This window comes from Lodderomyces beijingensis (assembly GCF_963989305.1).
Source record: "Lodderomyces beijingensis strain CBS 14171 genome assembly, chromosome: 3".
Lineage (NCBI taxonomy): Eukaryota > Fungi > Ascomycota > Pichiomycetes > Serinales > Debaryomycetaceae > Lodderomyces > Lodderomyces beijingensis.
Window position 1 is genome coordinate 1,573,406 of NC_089972.1, and position 17,561 is coordinate 1,590,966.

At 42.3% G+C, this 17,561-nt stretch overlaps 3 protein-coding genes across 3 annotated transcripts; all 3 read right to left on the minus strand. All coding sequences in view use genetic code 12, as the record gives it.

Moving 5' to 3' along the window:
• Positions 1-1,352: 1,352 nt before the first annotated feature.
• Positions 1,353-2,354, minus strand: LODBEIA_P27640 (uncharacterized protein; the record flags this gene model as incomplete). The annotated part of the gene is made up of 1 exon (XM_066972799.1): positions 1,353-2,354. One exon carries the CDS (start codon positions 2,352-2,354, stop codon positions 1,353-1,355), a length of 1,002 nt encoding a protein of 333 aa, XP_066829702.1.
• Positions 2,355-2,851: 497 nt separating this feature from the next.
• On the minus strand, positions 2,852-4,516 carry LODBEIA_P27650 (uncharacterized protein; the record flags this gene model as incomplete). Its single annotated transcript, XM_066972800.1, has 1 exon — positions 2,852-4,516. One exon carries the CDS (start codon positions 4,514-4,516, stop codon positions 2,852-2,854), a length of 1,665 nt encoding a protein of 554 aa, XP_066829703.1.
• A 6,680-nt stretch (positions 4,517-11,196) lies between these two features.
• LODBEIA_P27660 (uncharacterized protein) lies at positions 11,197-12,768 on the minus strand (the record flags this gene model as incomplete). Its single annotated transcript, XM_066972801.1, has 1 exon — positions 11,197-12,768. The coding sequence occupies one exon, from the start codon at positions 12,766-12,768 to the stop codon at positions 11,197-11,199; it is 1,572 nt and encodes a 523-aa protein (XP_066829704.1).
• Positions 12,769-17,561: the final 4,793 nt, after the last annotated feature.

Consider the following 17,561-nt stretch of genomic DNA (forward strand, 5'->3'; position numbering starts at 1 on the left):
GGACTCATAGATGGATAAAGGCCCTGATAAAGAACTTTTTTGAGCTTTTTTTGCCGTATTAATAGGAGGGAGATAGCCCACGGCTTTTATACAACTTGGACTTCTTGTTCTAATGTGATACTTCTTAAACCAAAAAACGAAAAAAAAAAAATTTAAAAAAAAATTATGATGACAATTAAAATGAATCGAAGACAACAAGAAAAAAAAAGTGGAATAATTTCATTTCCCGCTCGTATGGAATTGGACAATTCCCACAGAAATTGCGCTTTTTCCCGCTTAAATTGAGCAGTTACATGCCACTTGAGATTTTGCGCACAGGAAGCTCCCCCAAAATTTCCCACCCGTTTTTCAAGTTGCAGAGCTCTGCATCGGCTCATGAAAATATATTAGCCAGAGCCGCTAATTTTTTATACACTTGACTCATTCCAGTTGATTCTTCTTGCAAAGAATCAAGAATCTCTCAGCTCAGGGTCCGCACAAAGTATCTCCAAGTAAGCACAAGATCCGAGGGTTGAGTCACAAGTGCCGCGCACTTTTGTAGTCTCGGAGACTGGCTCGCGGGGATTGCGGGAAGGAGATATCCCGGACAAGAGACACAGCATTGCTCATTCGCTGCACGGCATCAAAGAATATTTAAAAAAAAAAAAAGATATCTGCTTAAGCGACATGGTCGGGTAAATTTCATCCAAATTTCGGATTCTGCTGCTGGTGAAAGAGTAGAACGCCGTTTGGTGCCATCAACACTTTGCCTAAAATTTCTAGGCTAACCCCCCAACCCCCCCCCCCCCCTTTAGTGAAAGAAATGAATTATATTTAGTGGCTTCGACATGCCTCCACGGGTATCTCCATGCGATGGAGCTGGTAGTGCTCTACTCGCGCCTTGCGCCTTGCGCTTTGCGCTTTGTACTTTGCGCTTTTGGGTTTTGATTTTTTCATATATATATTTTCTTTGCGACAAACGTTTTGAGTCGAGATCATGATGACAAATGCTGGAACTTGTACCATCAAGGTTTTTTTGCAGCAAAATCGATCCAACAGAGAAAAAGCGATGACAAATGGTTGAAACTATCAAGGTTTTCACTATTAATTTAGCAGTGAAAGGGGAAGAATATGTCTCTGGTTTATTCAAGTTTTGGCATTGAGCACGCATTAAACGGAGATGATATGTCCCAGATCCATGAGCAATTCAATCCATTCAGTAGAAATAAAGAGTCAGAGTTGTGGACTAACGCGCAACTATGACTCATCTAAGGAAAGGTGAAACAGATTTTGCACTTGCGCTAGCACTATTCGGTAGTCGTCTATATGTGCTGTACAAGATGGGCACAATTTTTTTTTTTGTTGGTTTTGTTTTATTTTGCATTCTTCAACGCCGCTCTGGCCAAGGCCAATACTCCTTCTTCTGTTTGCGCGCCTCCAATGAACCCAGCAGCGTGCACAAATATGCACCCGTCAATGCCTGCCTTCTTGCTCAACTCTTCGTCCCTCAATCCCCTCAACTGCTCAGGTAAGCCAAGTCTAAACTCAAAAGAGCTAGAAGTGACGCTAACGGTTGAAACTCTCCATTTCCCGCTCGAGTCTTTGAAAAGAACAAACTTAATTGCGCCTTCCTGTTTAGCATCCTTTTCAATGGCATACAAATGCTCTTTCCAGGGGCAAAATTGCGACAAGACTAAAATTTCGCCAGATTCGTCAACGTCAAATCTCTTGTTGAACGCTTCTTCAACTAGAGTCTTGGCAGGCAACCACCCTTTGCCGTACCCTTCCAATAAATTGATAAACACTTTGCCCATCAACTCACTTGATAGAAGAAACTGTCTATCGTAATCGGCATCTGTGCAGCTTTCATTCCATCTTGGATTCAATTTGGAAACAATCGAGGGCAAAGTGATGTTTCTGTCGTTGAATTTGGGTTCCACCTCCTTGGGATAGTTGTTGACACCATTATCGTTGGCATCGATGCTCTCGATGAATTCCTTGTAAACTTTATCGTAGAGAAGTTCGACATTTTTATCACCTTCATGCAATCCTAGCACTTCCTTGATTATGTCTTTCCCAAAGTGCTTGTAAACAAGACCAGCAGAAGACAACTTGGTCTTGTATTTGTCGTTGAAAGTAGTGTCAAATTCACGTTGATGGTGGTCAAAATACTTTTTGCCGTCGTATTTCCCACTCACGTCAACCACAATGTCGCTCTCTTCCCAATCTGGGGGGTTTCTCGAGCGCACAAGTTGAGCATTTTGAAATTGTGGCAAGAGCTTCAATAAGTAAACAGCTAGCGATTCATCGGCGTGGAAAGTACCTGAGTGAGTGCAGATTTTCACCATCTTGTCGATTTTGAGTTTCTTGGTCATCGCCTACATCGACCGATCTGTTCAAGTGTGTAGCCAAAGAAAGAAGAAAAGAAAAAGAAGATCTGAGCCTAGTGTGTGTCGTGTCGCAAGATCTCGCTGCTGTCACGTGGCAGTGTTGCGACAATTACAAGAGAGGAAGATGTATTACAACTTGGCCTACATATTGTAAAGGTCTCTCCAGTAAGCATCCTGAAAACAAGACTACTCTTTGCTTCATCTTCTACTGTTTTATATTGCACACGATAATGTTTATGTTCAATTATATTTATACCTAGTGCTATAGAGCACCGCGGCAAGGAATTGTTTGCAAGCAAATCTCATAATTCTTTGTAAAGTTGAAACCAAACTTTTCAAAAAAATGGAAGGAAAATGCCCGGGCAAACCACATAAAAACAGAAAAAAAAATAAGCAGAACTAAAAGTCGTAACTCAATAACTCAATGAATCGTCACCTCCTATTGTAAATTTTTTTTTTTATTATTCTTTTGCCATGGAGACTTAGACTTTCTCTTCGGATTGAGTATCTTGTCCCATCAAGTCGCCTTCCTTGGAGTGGGTATCTTGTTCAATCAATCCATTCTCCTTGTGCTCAACACTCATCTTTCTAGCCAACTCAGCATCGGAAGCTAATGGAACAGTTGGTTGCCACGAGGCAGATCTCCAAGCGGGCACATTTTCATCCCACATCTGTCCAATCTCTTCCAAACGCTTACCACGCGTTTCAGGGAATCCAACGTAAACGTGGATTAACATGCACAAACAGAAAACACCGTAGATGATGTAGGTTTTCCAACTTATACTTTTGAATCCACTAGGTGTGTACATGGCAATGGCAAAGTTCATGATCCAGTTGGCAGCAGTGGCCAAACTGTTTCCCCTCTGGGCGATTCTATTGTCGCCCCAAGCCTCGGCCACCCACACCCATGTGGTTACACCCCAAGTCGAAGCAAATCCAACGACAAACAAGTAGGCGCAAGCAATTGCTCCGTGAGAAGCTGACTTGTTATCTTCTGGAATTTTGATGGTGACGGTGGGGTTAGGGGAGTCCGGCCATGGCACGGCGTGTGCTCCCAAGATACCAGCAAGACCAAATTGGAAAATCATCATAAAGATAGCACCACCCATCAACAATGGTCTTCTTCCAATTCTGTCAACAACAAACAAGGCAGGAATGGTGCACACAGTGTTTAACACGTACTGGATCGAAGAAGCAACCAAGTTGGTGTTTCCGGTTTTACCAGCCATCATGAACAAATAGACAATATAGTACATCATCACGTTCATACCGGTCAATTGTTGCCAGATTTGCGCAAAGCAAGCGGTGAATGTTCTTTTGATGTACTTCTTGGTGAACAAAGTGGCGTAGCTGGTAGATTTGGCAGATTCTTCAATCAAGATTTGATCTTTGATTTCGGATATTTCAATCAACACTTCAGGAGCCTCTCTGTCGCCCTTGGCCTGCACCTTGGAAACAATAAACTCGGCCTTTTCCCATTGTCCCTGTTTAGCCAACCAACGTGGAGATTCAGGAATGAGCATGACACCAAAGAACAACAACAAACCAGGGACAATCTGAATACCCCATGCTATTCTAAATGAAGCTTGGCCGTTTATTTGTCCCAAACCGTACGAGATGTAAAACATAATCATGATACCAAGAGTAACGGCAAACTGGAACATACCACCAATAAAACCTCTAACTTTTCTTGGAGCCAACTCGGCACCATAGATGGTGGCCACCGATGATCCGAAACCGACACCGACACCCGAGATGATACGGCCAATAATCAACTGAGCCCTGTTTTGAGATGAAGATTGGACAGCAGCACCAACCATCCAGAAAAAGGCACAAGCCAACAATGAGATTCTTCTTCCGAAAGGCTCGGAAACAAACGACGAGAGAATAGCACCAAAGAATGAACCGAGCGGCATCAGCGAGGTGATAAAACCTTGCATGTCAGCTCCAGGGCTGTCAAAGTAGTTCATGTATGAATCGGTACCAATAAAAGCCGACATTGACGAAATATCAAAACCAAACATCATACCAGCAATGGTAGATATACAAGCAACAAAGTAAACATTGTAGATTTTGGGAGTCTTGTCCAAAAAGTTGTTGATCGCTAAAGCTGGACCAGTGAGGATCCTTTCGAACTTAGAAGACATGATGAAACTATGGAGCAGGATAAAAATGCAAAAACCTTTTTCGTCCTTGTCTTTGTAGGTTGAAGTTGTAGTAGTGGAAGCAGGTGATAGCTGGCTATTTATATATTGCAAAAGAATCTTTCTTTGAATTCGTTGCAATCCTTGTCCCCACCGCCCCGAGATTTGCTTCAAGCCATTTTATTGTAGTAAGCTCAAGCTAGTTAGGTCAAAAAGGCTGTGGAATCACTCACCCAGAATAATGCCCTATTGTTTTTCCCCACGGGACGGATTTTTGCAAGTTGTGCAGTATTTGGAATAGTTACAATTGTTTCTCAGCTGGAGTGTTGTTGTTGATGGTTTGAAGCCGTGAAAATAAAAATATCCAGGAAGCAGAAATAAAAAAAAAAAAATGTCCTGGTTGTTTTTGAGCTATTTCTGAAACGGAACAACTCAATCTGCAGACATAGATTTTCTCCAGGTTGTGCGAGTGGGGGGCTTTTGGTGGCTCATAACGTCCCAAAAAAAAAAATTGGCGCCAAATATACGATGCCAGCTCCACAGACACACTTCTGAGTTTTTCTGCTACCGTTGATTTTTGCCAACAAGGTGACCAACCAAATGGTTTTATCTTCTGTAAAGACTATAGGGCAACTTCGTCCATAGCAAAAAGATGCGGTACCAATCGATCTTCCAATACAAGGCGGATAAACTTGCTAGGTCATTACACAGCCAATCACAAAGCAGCAAGAATCAAAACTATCCCATGCACACCTCTCTCCCTCTTTCTCTCCCTCTTTCAGTTCTCACAATTTATTTGCGGAGATTGAAAATGATGCATAAGTGGAGGAATCAGTCGAGAAGTTTCAAGAAACTAAAATTTCATCCGTAGTCACATTGACTTCCGCCAAAAGTCATTTGTTTTCGTCCAAGTGTGCGGTTTTCGTCCAAGTGTGCGTAAGAAAAACACGCTTCGGTATGCACACAGGGTTAAGAGCACTGAACCACATGATAAATAAAGAAAAATTGCAACGCCATCCAGCTGGTTGTGTTGAAGAAGATGACAAGCAAAGCAAGCCAAAGAAAAAGCAAAGAAAAAGCAAAGAAAAAGCGAAACGGTCCCGAAAGGATTCTCTAACTCAGCGGCTTGTTGACCCCAGGAAGCGTGAAAGGGAGAAGTTACTCTTCTTTTCCCCCGCCCCTCGTTCTTTGTGAGTCAATAATTAGCGTGTGGTATGTGCAGCCTCTCTCTCTCACGTCAACTCAATCGCCTCTGCTGGCAAAGTCATGCTCTGGAACCGCGAACGCCATCACAAGGCTCTCTCCGAAGTAGTCATTCAAACCTAAAAGTAATTTCCCCAGTTTCAGCAGAAACTAAAAAAGAATAAAAAAAATATGAATTGATTGTCAAGTTGCTTGGAGGCTAAAAAACGTTTGAGATAGTGGAAAAAGTTTTTCCAAGTTGTTGCTTGCTTCGCTATATCCGGAAAATTTTTCCCTCCTTCAGGGGTTGCTATTTTTTCTAGAACAAAAAAACAAGAAGGAATAGATGCCTGTTGAAGTTTACGAGAAAAAATCCTATTGTTTTGCTCGTGCCAATCCCAATTGTTGAGTTCGTTTCGAGGAGTTGGTGTAACATACACACGAGAGATCCCTCTCTTCATCCATAAAACGACAAGACAGGACAAGACAAGAGCGTCCCTCTCTCTCTTTTTCCCCCTCCCTCCTTCAAGCTGTTTTCTAACCACCAGGTCAAAAGAAATCTAAGAATTTACATGTCACCAATGTGAAGTATTTTCTTTTGGCTAAGAAAAAAACGCGGCATTCGCACAAAACGGATTGATCCGGCGATGGAAAAACAAACAAAATTTTCTTCTCCGCCTTGTGTTCCCCATATCTTAAAAGCCCTCTCATCGTTGGAGAGATCTGGGGCTACGCAACCGAGCCCGCACGGCATTTTGCAACTTTTGTTTTTCCAAAACAACAAACTTTTCGCTTCTTCTTCGTTTTAATTTTTTCCCTCCGTTGTTAATCACTCGTCAAAGTCAGGGTTGGTAATAGTATGTGTCAATATGAGTAACGCGTTTGCCTCGACTGCAGCAGTCTCCTTTATTTTGTCTTTCCCCACCGTAAAGCGACGCAGAATTAAAAAGAAAATTTTTTTTTGTCTGCATCCCGTATGCCGAAGGCACATAATCCTGTCAGTGGGGGATCACACAAACACGTAGCACTTATATTGGGTCAGTAGTTGGGTGATGTAGGTGGTGCGATCAAGAAGCTTGTTTTTGCCATTACCAAACGTATTAGTAATGAGTATTGGCTGTTTGAGGGATAACCCACCTTTCATGCGAGTTAAATTACTCGCTTGGGGTAAACCCTTTCAAAATCCACTTTTTCCGGTGGTGTTGGAATGATGGAAAAACTGGGAAAATTTTTCCTCCCCTTTCAAATCACTTGGGGCCATTCCGAGAGCAGGTGCGTTCCAAGAAATAACGGACTAACTCCTTGCATTTTTTTTCTTGATTGAGTAGTTCCGAGGCAGAGGATTTTGATCTCCCAAGGATGCGATTCAGGGTGGTACTTTGAATGTGGTGCATGTTTTGCAGAGTAAGCGGTCAGAGTGAGCAGTCGGAATGAGTAGTCGTCATCTCTTTGAACTTCTTGCTTCTAGCGTCTAGCTTGCTTACTACCCCAGAGTTCAAGTCCGTTCAATTTGGTAGCGGTTCAGTAAGGGGGGTCTGCCTCCACGCCACTGCCACATAAGAATGCTAATCGTATTCCTTCTCTCGCAAACAGCGTAACGGGCGCTTCTCCAAAGGAGGGAATTTTATTCAACTCCAAGAGGCGTCTTTCAGGAGTTTATTTGAAACTCGGGTCAAGAGCCAAGAGATAAGAAACTCGAAAAGAGGGAGTAGATGAAGTCTCTCATTTCAGACCTTTCTCAAAATAAAAATTACACCAAGGAAATTTCACATCCATTGACCACACCACAACTTCAGTCAAACCAACAAAAAATGTGTTCCAGTCGCAAGCCATTTCATGTCACTTTTTTGGCAATATTTGTCTTGAGTGAAAAAGCAAATTTGTCTGATGCATTTGAATTTTCAAGAAAAAAAAACCGGTAAATGATTACATGTGACTATTCGTCTCCGTCAAGTGGACTTATGTGAGAGATACATAACAATTTTCAATGACTTGCGGGATTGAACTTTTGGTTTTCCAGAAATCTGAAAACTACTTGTGTGCTATGGTTCGAACCGAGGTCACATAAAATCAAGCAATCAATGCTTGGGTTTCAGTTGGAAAATATTCTGCAATTTTTGGAAAAATTTGACTCTATCTAATTTGCAGCCACTTTCTTTACATCAAATAAGCTTGGAACCATCAACTTTGCGCCAACAATAGTTTCCTAGATCAGAGACGGAGAGATGAAAGGTTATCAATTTTTTTTTTTTCCACGCTAACATGAGCCCATTCTTTTTTTTCATTTTGCAGAGTGAACACATTGCTCGAGGGTACCGAATCAAACGATTCGAGTCACGTGCATTCTCTTTTGCATTCAAGTCCACTATTGAAATGTTTCGTATATATCGCACCTCGTGATCAACACGTGACTTGAAATGCGGACAGTGGTGGTGGTTATTACTGATAGACACTACCTCAATGGTTTGGGAGTTTTCTAAAACGTTGTGGCTATGGTGTATGATTCCTCTTGTTGATACCGCGTGACCTTGTTATTACTCTCTTGTCTCCTCCCCATGCAAAGATTATTGTCTCCACTTGATATTTGACCTTCTCACCCGTTCTTGTTTTTACTTCCTACTCCAGACCGAGGATTCTGACCATGAGTTCCATCCACTTTCACACCAATTAAAATTTCATTTTTCCGCGGCTCGATTAGTAGACCCGCTCGGGTCGAGAAAAAGATTCCTTATTCTATCTCTATGCACGTCACGTGCAAATCACGTGCATCTTCAAGATGTAATTTTGCCACCGCAACACCTTTCAACCTTCTTTTATTTCCAGGGAAAAAGGATACCACTCAGCAAATGAGGGGCTTAAGAAGTGGTGATGAGCAAGCGCTGGAGTGGTAAATAACGTAGAAGAATTAGGTGTCGCGGCTTGTACTTCGCGGCTGCAAAATACAGTGCAAAAATTAAGCGCGGATGTAAAAAGAATCATCTTCCTCTCTTTCAAAAGGTTCTACTTGCGATTCGATAAAGTGTCTGCCCAAGCCTTTAGACGCTTCGATAAAGAGATAGCTAAAGCCATGAATCGCTTCTATAGTTCTACTGAACAAAGCGTACAGGCCCTTCTATCAAAAGAAAAAAAAATACAAAGATTCAGAAAAATTGGAAAAAAGGGGCTTATTAAGAAGCGTCTGCGAACAATCGATACCGCGCTCGTCGACATAGAAAAAAAACAAGGCGAGAAAAAAAGAAATCGAGCCGTAAACACATTGTAATCCAAAGCCCTGAGAGCCCCCCTGAAAAAGTTTTCTATTATTCTTTTACGTGTCGTCAATGTAAGTTGACATCAGGTTTTACTTGTTCTTGTACGCTCTAATCTTTTCGAAATCGATTTAATTATCGACTCTCGAGGGGGGGTAGGGGGTGTTTGGTATTCAGTTTTGACACTGGTGTATCTACAGCTGCAAAATCAGTTTTTCCTAAAGGCTACTTGCAACATGCCGAAAATTTCACTGCTGTACTTCATGATTTAAAGGACAAGATTTGTAAAACCACATGCAATTTGAAAGTGGCAAAAGAAAGATAAACCCGGTAAGATATTTCCTTTTTTTATTAAGGATTTCAGGTATTCTAGAACTTGTTCTGTATAAGACACAGGTACGCTCTTCGCGATCTTTTTCCACGGGTACATGTACATGTACATGACGCACTAGAGGATGCCCTCTCTAACTTCAAGCATAGCTCATACTACGGTACGAATAAATTTTAATAAATAATAGAAAAAAAAAGAGTGTGTCTACTGGGAAAGGGTTTATGCATGCAATGGAAATAATGCGGGAGTTGCTTTTGCTTCTGAGAGGGCCAGCGTTTGACGGGTAAATAAAAGTTTAGTAAAGAGATGCAAAAGAGAGAGAGAATTTTGGGGAGGTTGTAGATTTCCATTGATTGATGTATGTTTATTTCGCGAGGCACAATTTCAAAAAGTTTCCAAAAAAAAGAAAGAAAGCAAGCCTATTTCCGATCGTTTACGCATGTAAGGATCTGATACTGTAGCAAGCTGAGGTTGCCTTAATTGGGCAACGATTTCAAGCGGTACGAAGTTCGTAGTTCCATATATCTCCAAGGCGTGTCAATCAAGAAGAAGAAGGAGAGGAGGAAGAAGAAGAGCCAACGCTTGAGAGTAAGGGCGTTTAGTGAATGGTCCAAAGAGTCGAGTCCGAGTCATAGGCCAGGGGGAAGATGGGGCGGGAAGGAAGGGAAATAAGGTAAGGTACAACTTGAATCAGCTGTTTGTGGTGGTTAATCTTCTCCCTTTCCTACCCTTCTTTCCCGCCCCATCCTTCCCCCCTGGCTTGTCATTTCTGTAACCGTTGACGACCACGGAGGTGCCTTTCCCGTGACAATAGGGCGGATCTCCTAAGTTTTACAAAATCTCGAAGCTTCCCGCCCTTTCATTTTCGTCGTGTAAGCTGTGAAACGGGAACATATTTCTGACACCCTGAGGCTTTAACGAGCTAATGAGCTGTTCTTGTTGTTCTAGTTGTTCTCCTTGTGTGTACTAATAAATCTCTACATCTCCATCCGTTAAGCACAATAGTCACCTCGGAAATAAACAACCAAGCAAGAAACTTCCAGCATTTTTTTTCCTGTCCTTTCTATTGCTTTGAGGCATTTGCAAGCCCGCCGATCGTAAATCTTTTCTATCAAAAATCAGCTAAAAAAGAAAAAAAATATTCCGAATCCTGCAGAAGTGTGTGGACTATAGCGTGGGCACATCTTCTATGCTAGAGAGATGCATGATTTGTTAGTTGCAAGTAGTAGAAAGAAATTGACATGTGAAATTTTTTTTGGCTTCTGTTGTTGTTCCTTTCAGCGCCAATTAAATCAAGCCCGTCAAGAAATCAGAACATAAACGTGGGCCGAGTTAGGAGATCTCTTGAGTCATTTCGAAACTTTAGAGTTTGTTCTACAACTTTGAAACACGGTCGTTTCAAACAAACGCACAAGTTAACTCAAAAAAAAAACATCAACAAAAAGCTTAGTCTTTGAGTGGATTGGAGCGACCAGTGTGGACTCGTTTCGGCTGACGGACAAAACAACTAGGACGAAAATTTTTTTTTTTTTTTGGCTACGGCTAAATCGAAAAAAACCGGTTGACACAAAACTGCTTTTATAATATTAGAAGCAGTTTCAGTTTCGGGTTTTTCCGGATAGTCACACTCACAGACTCACGCTCTTGCTTATACTGGCCTCTTTCTCTAATGGTGAACTGGTGAGAGTCAAGACACCCACTGCTGCAACAACTTTTACCAACTCAAACTACAAGTACAATCGAATTCAACAGGTGTAAATAGATCTTTATTATATGTTTCTTTCTATACACACACAGTCTCAAAGCCATCCAAAAAAAAAAAAAATCGAAAAAAATTTAATTACATGCAAAAAAGTAGTCATTAAAGGAATGTGAAATGGGGTAAGGCACTTTTTGTCAATGTACCGAGGAGGCTACCCTCGTTAATTGATAGCGTCTAATGCAAATTTGGGCAAGTTGGCAAGCTTTTTGGCATAAGCTTTGGAAAAGAAGTGATCTTGTTTAATGTGTTTTGATTCTTCTTCCGTAGGGGTGATTGGTTGCTGTTGATATTGGTCGTCGTTGTCGTTGTCGACACCGTCGCCTTCTTCAACGTCTTCATACTCTTCATCGTCAGTGTAGTATTCGTCTTCATCGCACTCATCATCATCATCGTCAATCTCACTAGCGTATGAGTTGTAGGCTGAAGACTCTGGTGGTGTAAACAACTGCACATTGTTCTTGTTGCGTACAGCATGGTGAGCTGGTTCACAAACGTAGTGATCGTCCTTAAAAAAATCACAACGAATAGTCTCTTCATATAATTTAACCAAATCTATTCTATTGTTTGGGTTGAGTTGAAAAATCTTGTTGAGTAAGCTGTTAAACTGCTGGGAGATGGGCAAGATTGACGAAAGTATGGACTTGTTCTGGTTGAGGATGTAGTTCTTAAACACATCGTTATTGTCGGTGATGGATGCAATGGGCCATGGGTTTCTCGAACAAGTGATGTTGATAAACAAGACACCCAATGACCAGATGTCACCGGCCAATGTTGGAAGGTATTTCGAGTTTGACTCGTTGCTAGATGCAGATTTGACAGATGGAAACTGTTTCATGTCGATGAGTGACTTGATGAGGTTGCTGGTGTTAAAGTTGGTTGTTCTTTCTGGAGCCATGTAAAAAGATGAGCCACGGCAGGCGTTGCAACAGATTAAATCCGACTCCATGCCCAAGCCAAAGTCAATCAACACCAAGTGAATTTCATTGTAATTAATTATGCTCGACGAGTCCTTGGGCCGCACATAGTTGGGATTATACCTCACCATGATGTTTTCTGGCTTCAAGTCGCAGTGGTAAACCGAGTTTTGGTGGCAGTATTCAACAGCGTCAATGAGCTGCAACATGGCATTCTTCATCAACAACTGCTTGTTGTGGGATGGCTGATGCTTTTGGAAAACCTGCTTGTCAATAATGTTGCCAAACAAGTCACCTTGTGCAAAGTAATCGAGTAGTATTACAATGGCAAAGTTCTCCAAGTTAAACACTTCGTGGATGGTAATCACATTCTGGTGTTCGTGCACCTTCAAATGCAAGGCGATTTCTTGTAAAAATGGGCACTCGTGTCCTTGGCTTTTGATATAGTCGAAACTCAAGGACTCGGGCTTCGGTATTATGTGGTTGAGGAAATATGAGTAAAATTGCTGTTGGATTTGGTGCTTGTTCAATTGGGACGACGAGCCAACTGACTTGGGTGGCTGCTTTAGGAGCATCTTGGCTGCAAACTGCTTCTTGGTGAAGATGTTTTCCACCAAGTATATGAGTCCATAAGTGCCGGCACCAATCTTTCTAACAAATCGAAGCTCTCTGTTGAGCATGTACCCGTCCAACAACATGTTGTTGTTGGGCTTCTGCCTCTTCAGTTGTGGTAGTGACGAAGATGAATGGCATCTCGTTGTGACGTATGGCGATGAAATAGGTTGGGTATCGAGTATTGGTAAAATACCGAGAGTCATCTTGATCGTGAAATTGTGCGAGTTATGGAAGGAGGAAGCGATTGTGACAACGTAGTGCTGGAGTCTGTTCCGATTATAAAAAAAGCAATGGTTGCAAAAAAGTCTGGTAAAGCGGTAAATTAAATATGGCGTTCAAAGATAAAAAAAAAAACCCAGGTCAAGAGGGTTTTCACATGTGTATCTCTGTCAAGGAAGAAGGAGGAGGATGTATTTATATATAAATATGTACATGAGAGTGAATCATCACCTTAACCACCTCCCACATACAACACGATCATCTTCATGTGTGTTCCGGAAATTAATCTAAAGTTGGCAAAAAAAATAAAAAAAAAAACATTTTAGAGATTTAGGAGTTAACGGATTATAATGGAATCGTGTTACGTAAGAGATTACTCTCACACACCACCTACTAATGCTCCCAGCAACAACTACAACCACCACCACCGCCACCGACAAGCATAATCAGCTGCAAAAAGAGCAAACAACACAACCATCTCTTCCCGAACAGAACATACCCAACATACATATGTACATGTGCACTCGCAGGCATGGATGGGCACATGCGTTATCTTATTGTCGGATTTAGGCAGCCTGATTATTCCCCTTGACGACACTGTGGATTCTAGACTCAAAGTAAAGAGTATCAGCTATGTCCCGGCCTCTAACCATCCCCTGGCTGAAATTTACAGATCAGATGTTATCTCGCCAACTCTTGGACGGCTGTGATGGTGTGAACCTTCAAAGTATAGGGGAAAAGGAGGCACTGCTAAAGACCCACGCACACCTTGCACACCGCGGCCAAATTCCTTCTTGCCTCCCGTTCCCCCTTGATCTAAGCCTGGGCATTTTGCCAGTCCTGTTATAAAATACAGCGTATGTGTATTGCAGCGTGTGTGTGTGTGTCACATATTCGCTACAATATTTTATTATTGGCATTGCTGGAGTGGCATGACTTTTTCACGCTACGCGCGCGCCGCGCGCTACCAAATACCGACGCCTTCACCCGAGTCCAGAAGAGGCTCTTGCTTACGCTACTATCACCGCAACTGTCACTGCCACCATCGCCCGCTAAGATTGCCTCACTTCGCCTTTCTGGCCACGGATTTGCTGCTAATTAGTGATCTGACAAACAAAGATGAATCGGCTCCGCTAGTGGAAGAATAAAAAAAAAATGTTGAAATACTATATCAACCTCCGTTAAAGTAGTAGTTCCGTGCCCGTCACCGTCATCGTCGTTGGCTTCAATCGTCACCGTCAGCATGGATTATCTCGCTTCGCTACGGAACTGATCTTCTCAACATACTATTCATCTACGATGCGCTCCCCTCGCCCCCCCCCCCTCTTTTTCTTCTCTTACCCCCTTGACAGGTGGGTGCAATAGCACCACTCTCTAGAGATTTGAGGAATTTCACCTGCTACCGATTTGTTTTTCCTTCTAATTTCAGGCTCTAATTGTGGGGTGTATGGTGTGGTTGGGCTATTTCCATTACCTCCCCCCTCCCTTACTATGGATGTGCCGCCGTACGAAAAAGAGGACTTCGGTCTGGGTTTGGGTATACCACCGCAGGATCAGTGAGATCATCTTCTGCCTTGATTCCAAAACATACTCCCCTTGCCCATGTTGCTCTCGACACACCCATGCTTCTCCTACCTTTCTTAGCGCTAGACAGGCCAGAGCGGAACAGCGTGAGAAAGAGACAGAGACAGAGAAAGAGAGAGGCAGAGAAAAGGTAAACAAATGTAAATTTGCATATGATAAGTTTTTTTTTTTTTTTTTACTTTTGAAACCTCTTGGGTGTGACATGCATCTCGATTATAAGTCAAATCAAAATAAGATCAAGCCGGTCAGTCAAAGAATCTAGTATATTTTATCAAAGAAGCAAAGATAGCGAAGGAAGGATTTTCTGGTAACATAATCTTCACATGAAGAATAATTTTTATCGAATCAAAGACTTGTCTGCCGCTAGGAAAGAAAAAAAAAAATTGTGAATTATCCCACACCAGAGCATACTGTCAAGGTAACATTAACTTCAACACCCACCTGTGTTGCGACACCTGCTGCTTTTTTATTTTTGTTTAGCCCTAGTCCTTGACATCGCGCCTCTCACCTCTCACTTTTCACCTTTCATTTTCTCGGATTATCAATCATCGACGGAAAAGCTCCATAACCAGTCACTTGCATTTTTTCTTTTTTTTTTTTAGTTCTTTAGTTTTCTTTAGTTTAGTAAGAGTGGAAATAGCCACACCATAGGTTAGTTCCCCCATCATTCCCTTTCCCGAGTCATACGACTTGATGAGAGATCCTCATCCAATCGCTGACGTGTTCCTTTTCCTAACCACACAATAGCGCCGTTTTGGCGGTAATGGTGGTGGTGGTGATGGTTGTCAAGTCACGTTACACATGCGGGGAGATACAGTTAACCTCATGTACTCCAAAAACTCTGGACTCCTCAATAATAAAAGTTTACGATTCTTGGTACCTCACCTCGATCGGAGCCGGCCCGAATGCAAATCTCTGCAGGTGGCAGGGTATACCTCAAGCTGAAGAAAAGAAAAAAAAACAACAAAAAACAACAAAGAAAAAGGCTGCTTTCTTATCTCACAACCTGATTATCTTCTCTGCTTTTCTTTCCTCCCTTGTTGGCTCGTTCACTTGTTGGCTCGCTCGTTAGCTCCATTCCATTAACTCCCGCCCTTCGACAACATGAGATTCGTATTGCGGTCATTCCATCACCGCAAGTGATCTCCGTAATCGCGAATTCACCAGATTCATCCATTTTCCGCAAGTTTCGGAGCTCAGCTTCAACGGGAAACACTGGCTTTACAAATTGCCTTCAAGACTTCTACAGACTATATCCGTTTCATCAGTTTGGCTTGGTGCTTTTCCGCATGCCACCAGTCAGATCGTCGTTTGATGGGACCAATTTTGTAATGCTGGCTGGTCTCCCCCGCGTTAAAGCTTTAGTGACAACGTTGCTTTATTCTTTGACGTCACAACTACGGAGTTTATCTTTTTTTTTTTTTGTTTAGTTTCGATGAAGTTTAGCTTAGTTGCAAATCTTTCATCTATATCGTTGATCTCCGTTGCGACCGGGTCATTCGAGCGGATTCCGCGACGGCGGCGAGACTTGGCTGGTTCTAGCCTTTGCTCATCCTGAAAAAAAAAAGGTGGAGGAGCGGGAAAATGGTAAACCAGAGTTGGCTGAAATCAAGAGCTTCACCAACACCACCATCATCGCTTCATGAAAAATACCGTAGAGAGATATCATCCAGGTCTCAACCGACAAGCGCTTGATCAACTCTCGGGCCAACCGCGGAGGTGAATAAAAGCATTTCGTGCCTCATTCCCAAGTTTGTAATTTTTTTTTTTTTTTGTTTGCTCACTTTGCTCTCGTTTGGCGTGGGCTGCATCTCATCTTCGTTTGCACTGTACAAAAAGAAAATGTTTTTTACGCTGTGCATTAAATCCGCCCGGTTAAAAACTTTGCAGTCCCCTGCCCGAAAATGGAAAGCAGCAAATATCAACCGAAACGCACAGCAAGGGCTTGCAGCCACGAGGTTGACGTGGGTGGATATTACCGAGCAGTAAGGGAAAAAAAAAAAGTACGTAGGGAAATTTTACCGCACAACTTCTACAACTGCAACCCCCCATCCGCGTTAACATATCTCTCTCTCAAAATGGCTATCCAGTAGTGTATGGCGTGTTCCCACTTTTCGCCCTTCCTCCTCCTCCTCCGCGTGATATTCTGTCTGTCGCTGAGACTTCTGCAAGATAGGAGAGAAACTTGCAATTTCGTCAAGGGCGCGCGTGTGCGCTATAGTTGCAAAAGACGCAGATTCAGCAATTTCTTCCCGCCTTATCCCTCCTCTCCCCTAGATGCCCCAATCCAGGGTCTACTTTTGCAAGAGATGGGGAGGAAAGTCTGGGGACGCTCAATTGCAAACGTTTTGAGATAGGCATTTTTTGTTTTTTCTCTCCATTGCATTTCGCCTTGGTTGCTCTCGATCACCAGCAAAAAAAGACGAGATAGAGAACAGTCCAGGCCGTGAAAGGGCACCAAATTGCACCAAAGGGGGTTAGGAGAGAGGGGGAGTTGGAAGAAGGGGCGCGGGCATGCAAAGTAAGTTTCACAGGAGAGGCTCCACATCACAAGCACCCTTTTTTTGTCTCTTACTGCCCGCCCGATTCCACTGGTTACAGGTGCAATCAGCTTTAATTTCCAAGCTGAAACAGAGCAAGGCATCATCAGCAGATTGGCATTTCTCGTTTCTGCACAGGAATATATCTCTCGCAATTTCTTCATGGTTCCAGAACCTTGACTTGTTTGTGGTTAGTTTCTTGTTTTTCGACTCTCTTTGTTCGTATAAAGTCTTTGTTGATGGTTCCTCTCTTGCCTTACAAACCTCGACAAGCCGCAGCCTTGTTTAAAAATAGAACGAATCTTTTTTTTTTTTTACACATTTTTTTAAAATTGCATGTGAAAGACGGATGTCCACGCACGTGATCGGTTTGCGAAAATCATCAACATCAAGATTCTCAGGGGAGAGTCGCGGCGATACGAAACAAAAAAAAAATAAACCTCCTTTTCGTTGACGCGTTTGCTAGATGATAGATGATAAAAAAAAGCACTCTCATGTGATAATGCCCACATTTTCATGTATATATTTTTGTTTCATGACTAAAAAAAAAAAAAAAAAAAAAAAATAGAAAAATGTCAACAAATTGATCAACCAGTGGTTAGATAGAGTGATTTCTTTGCAATATGATACAGCTACCCGTTGCTGGTTGACTA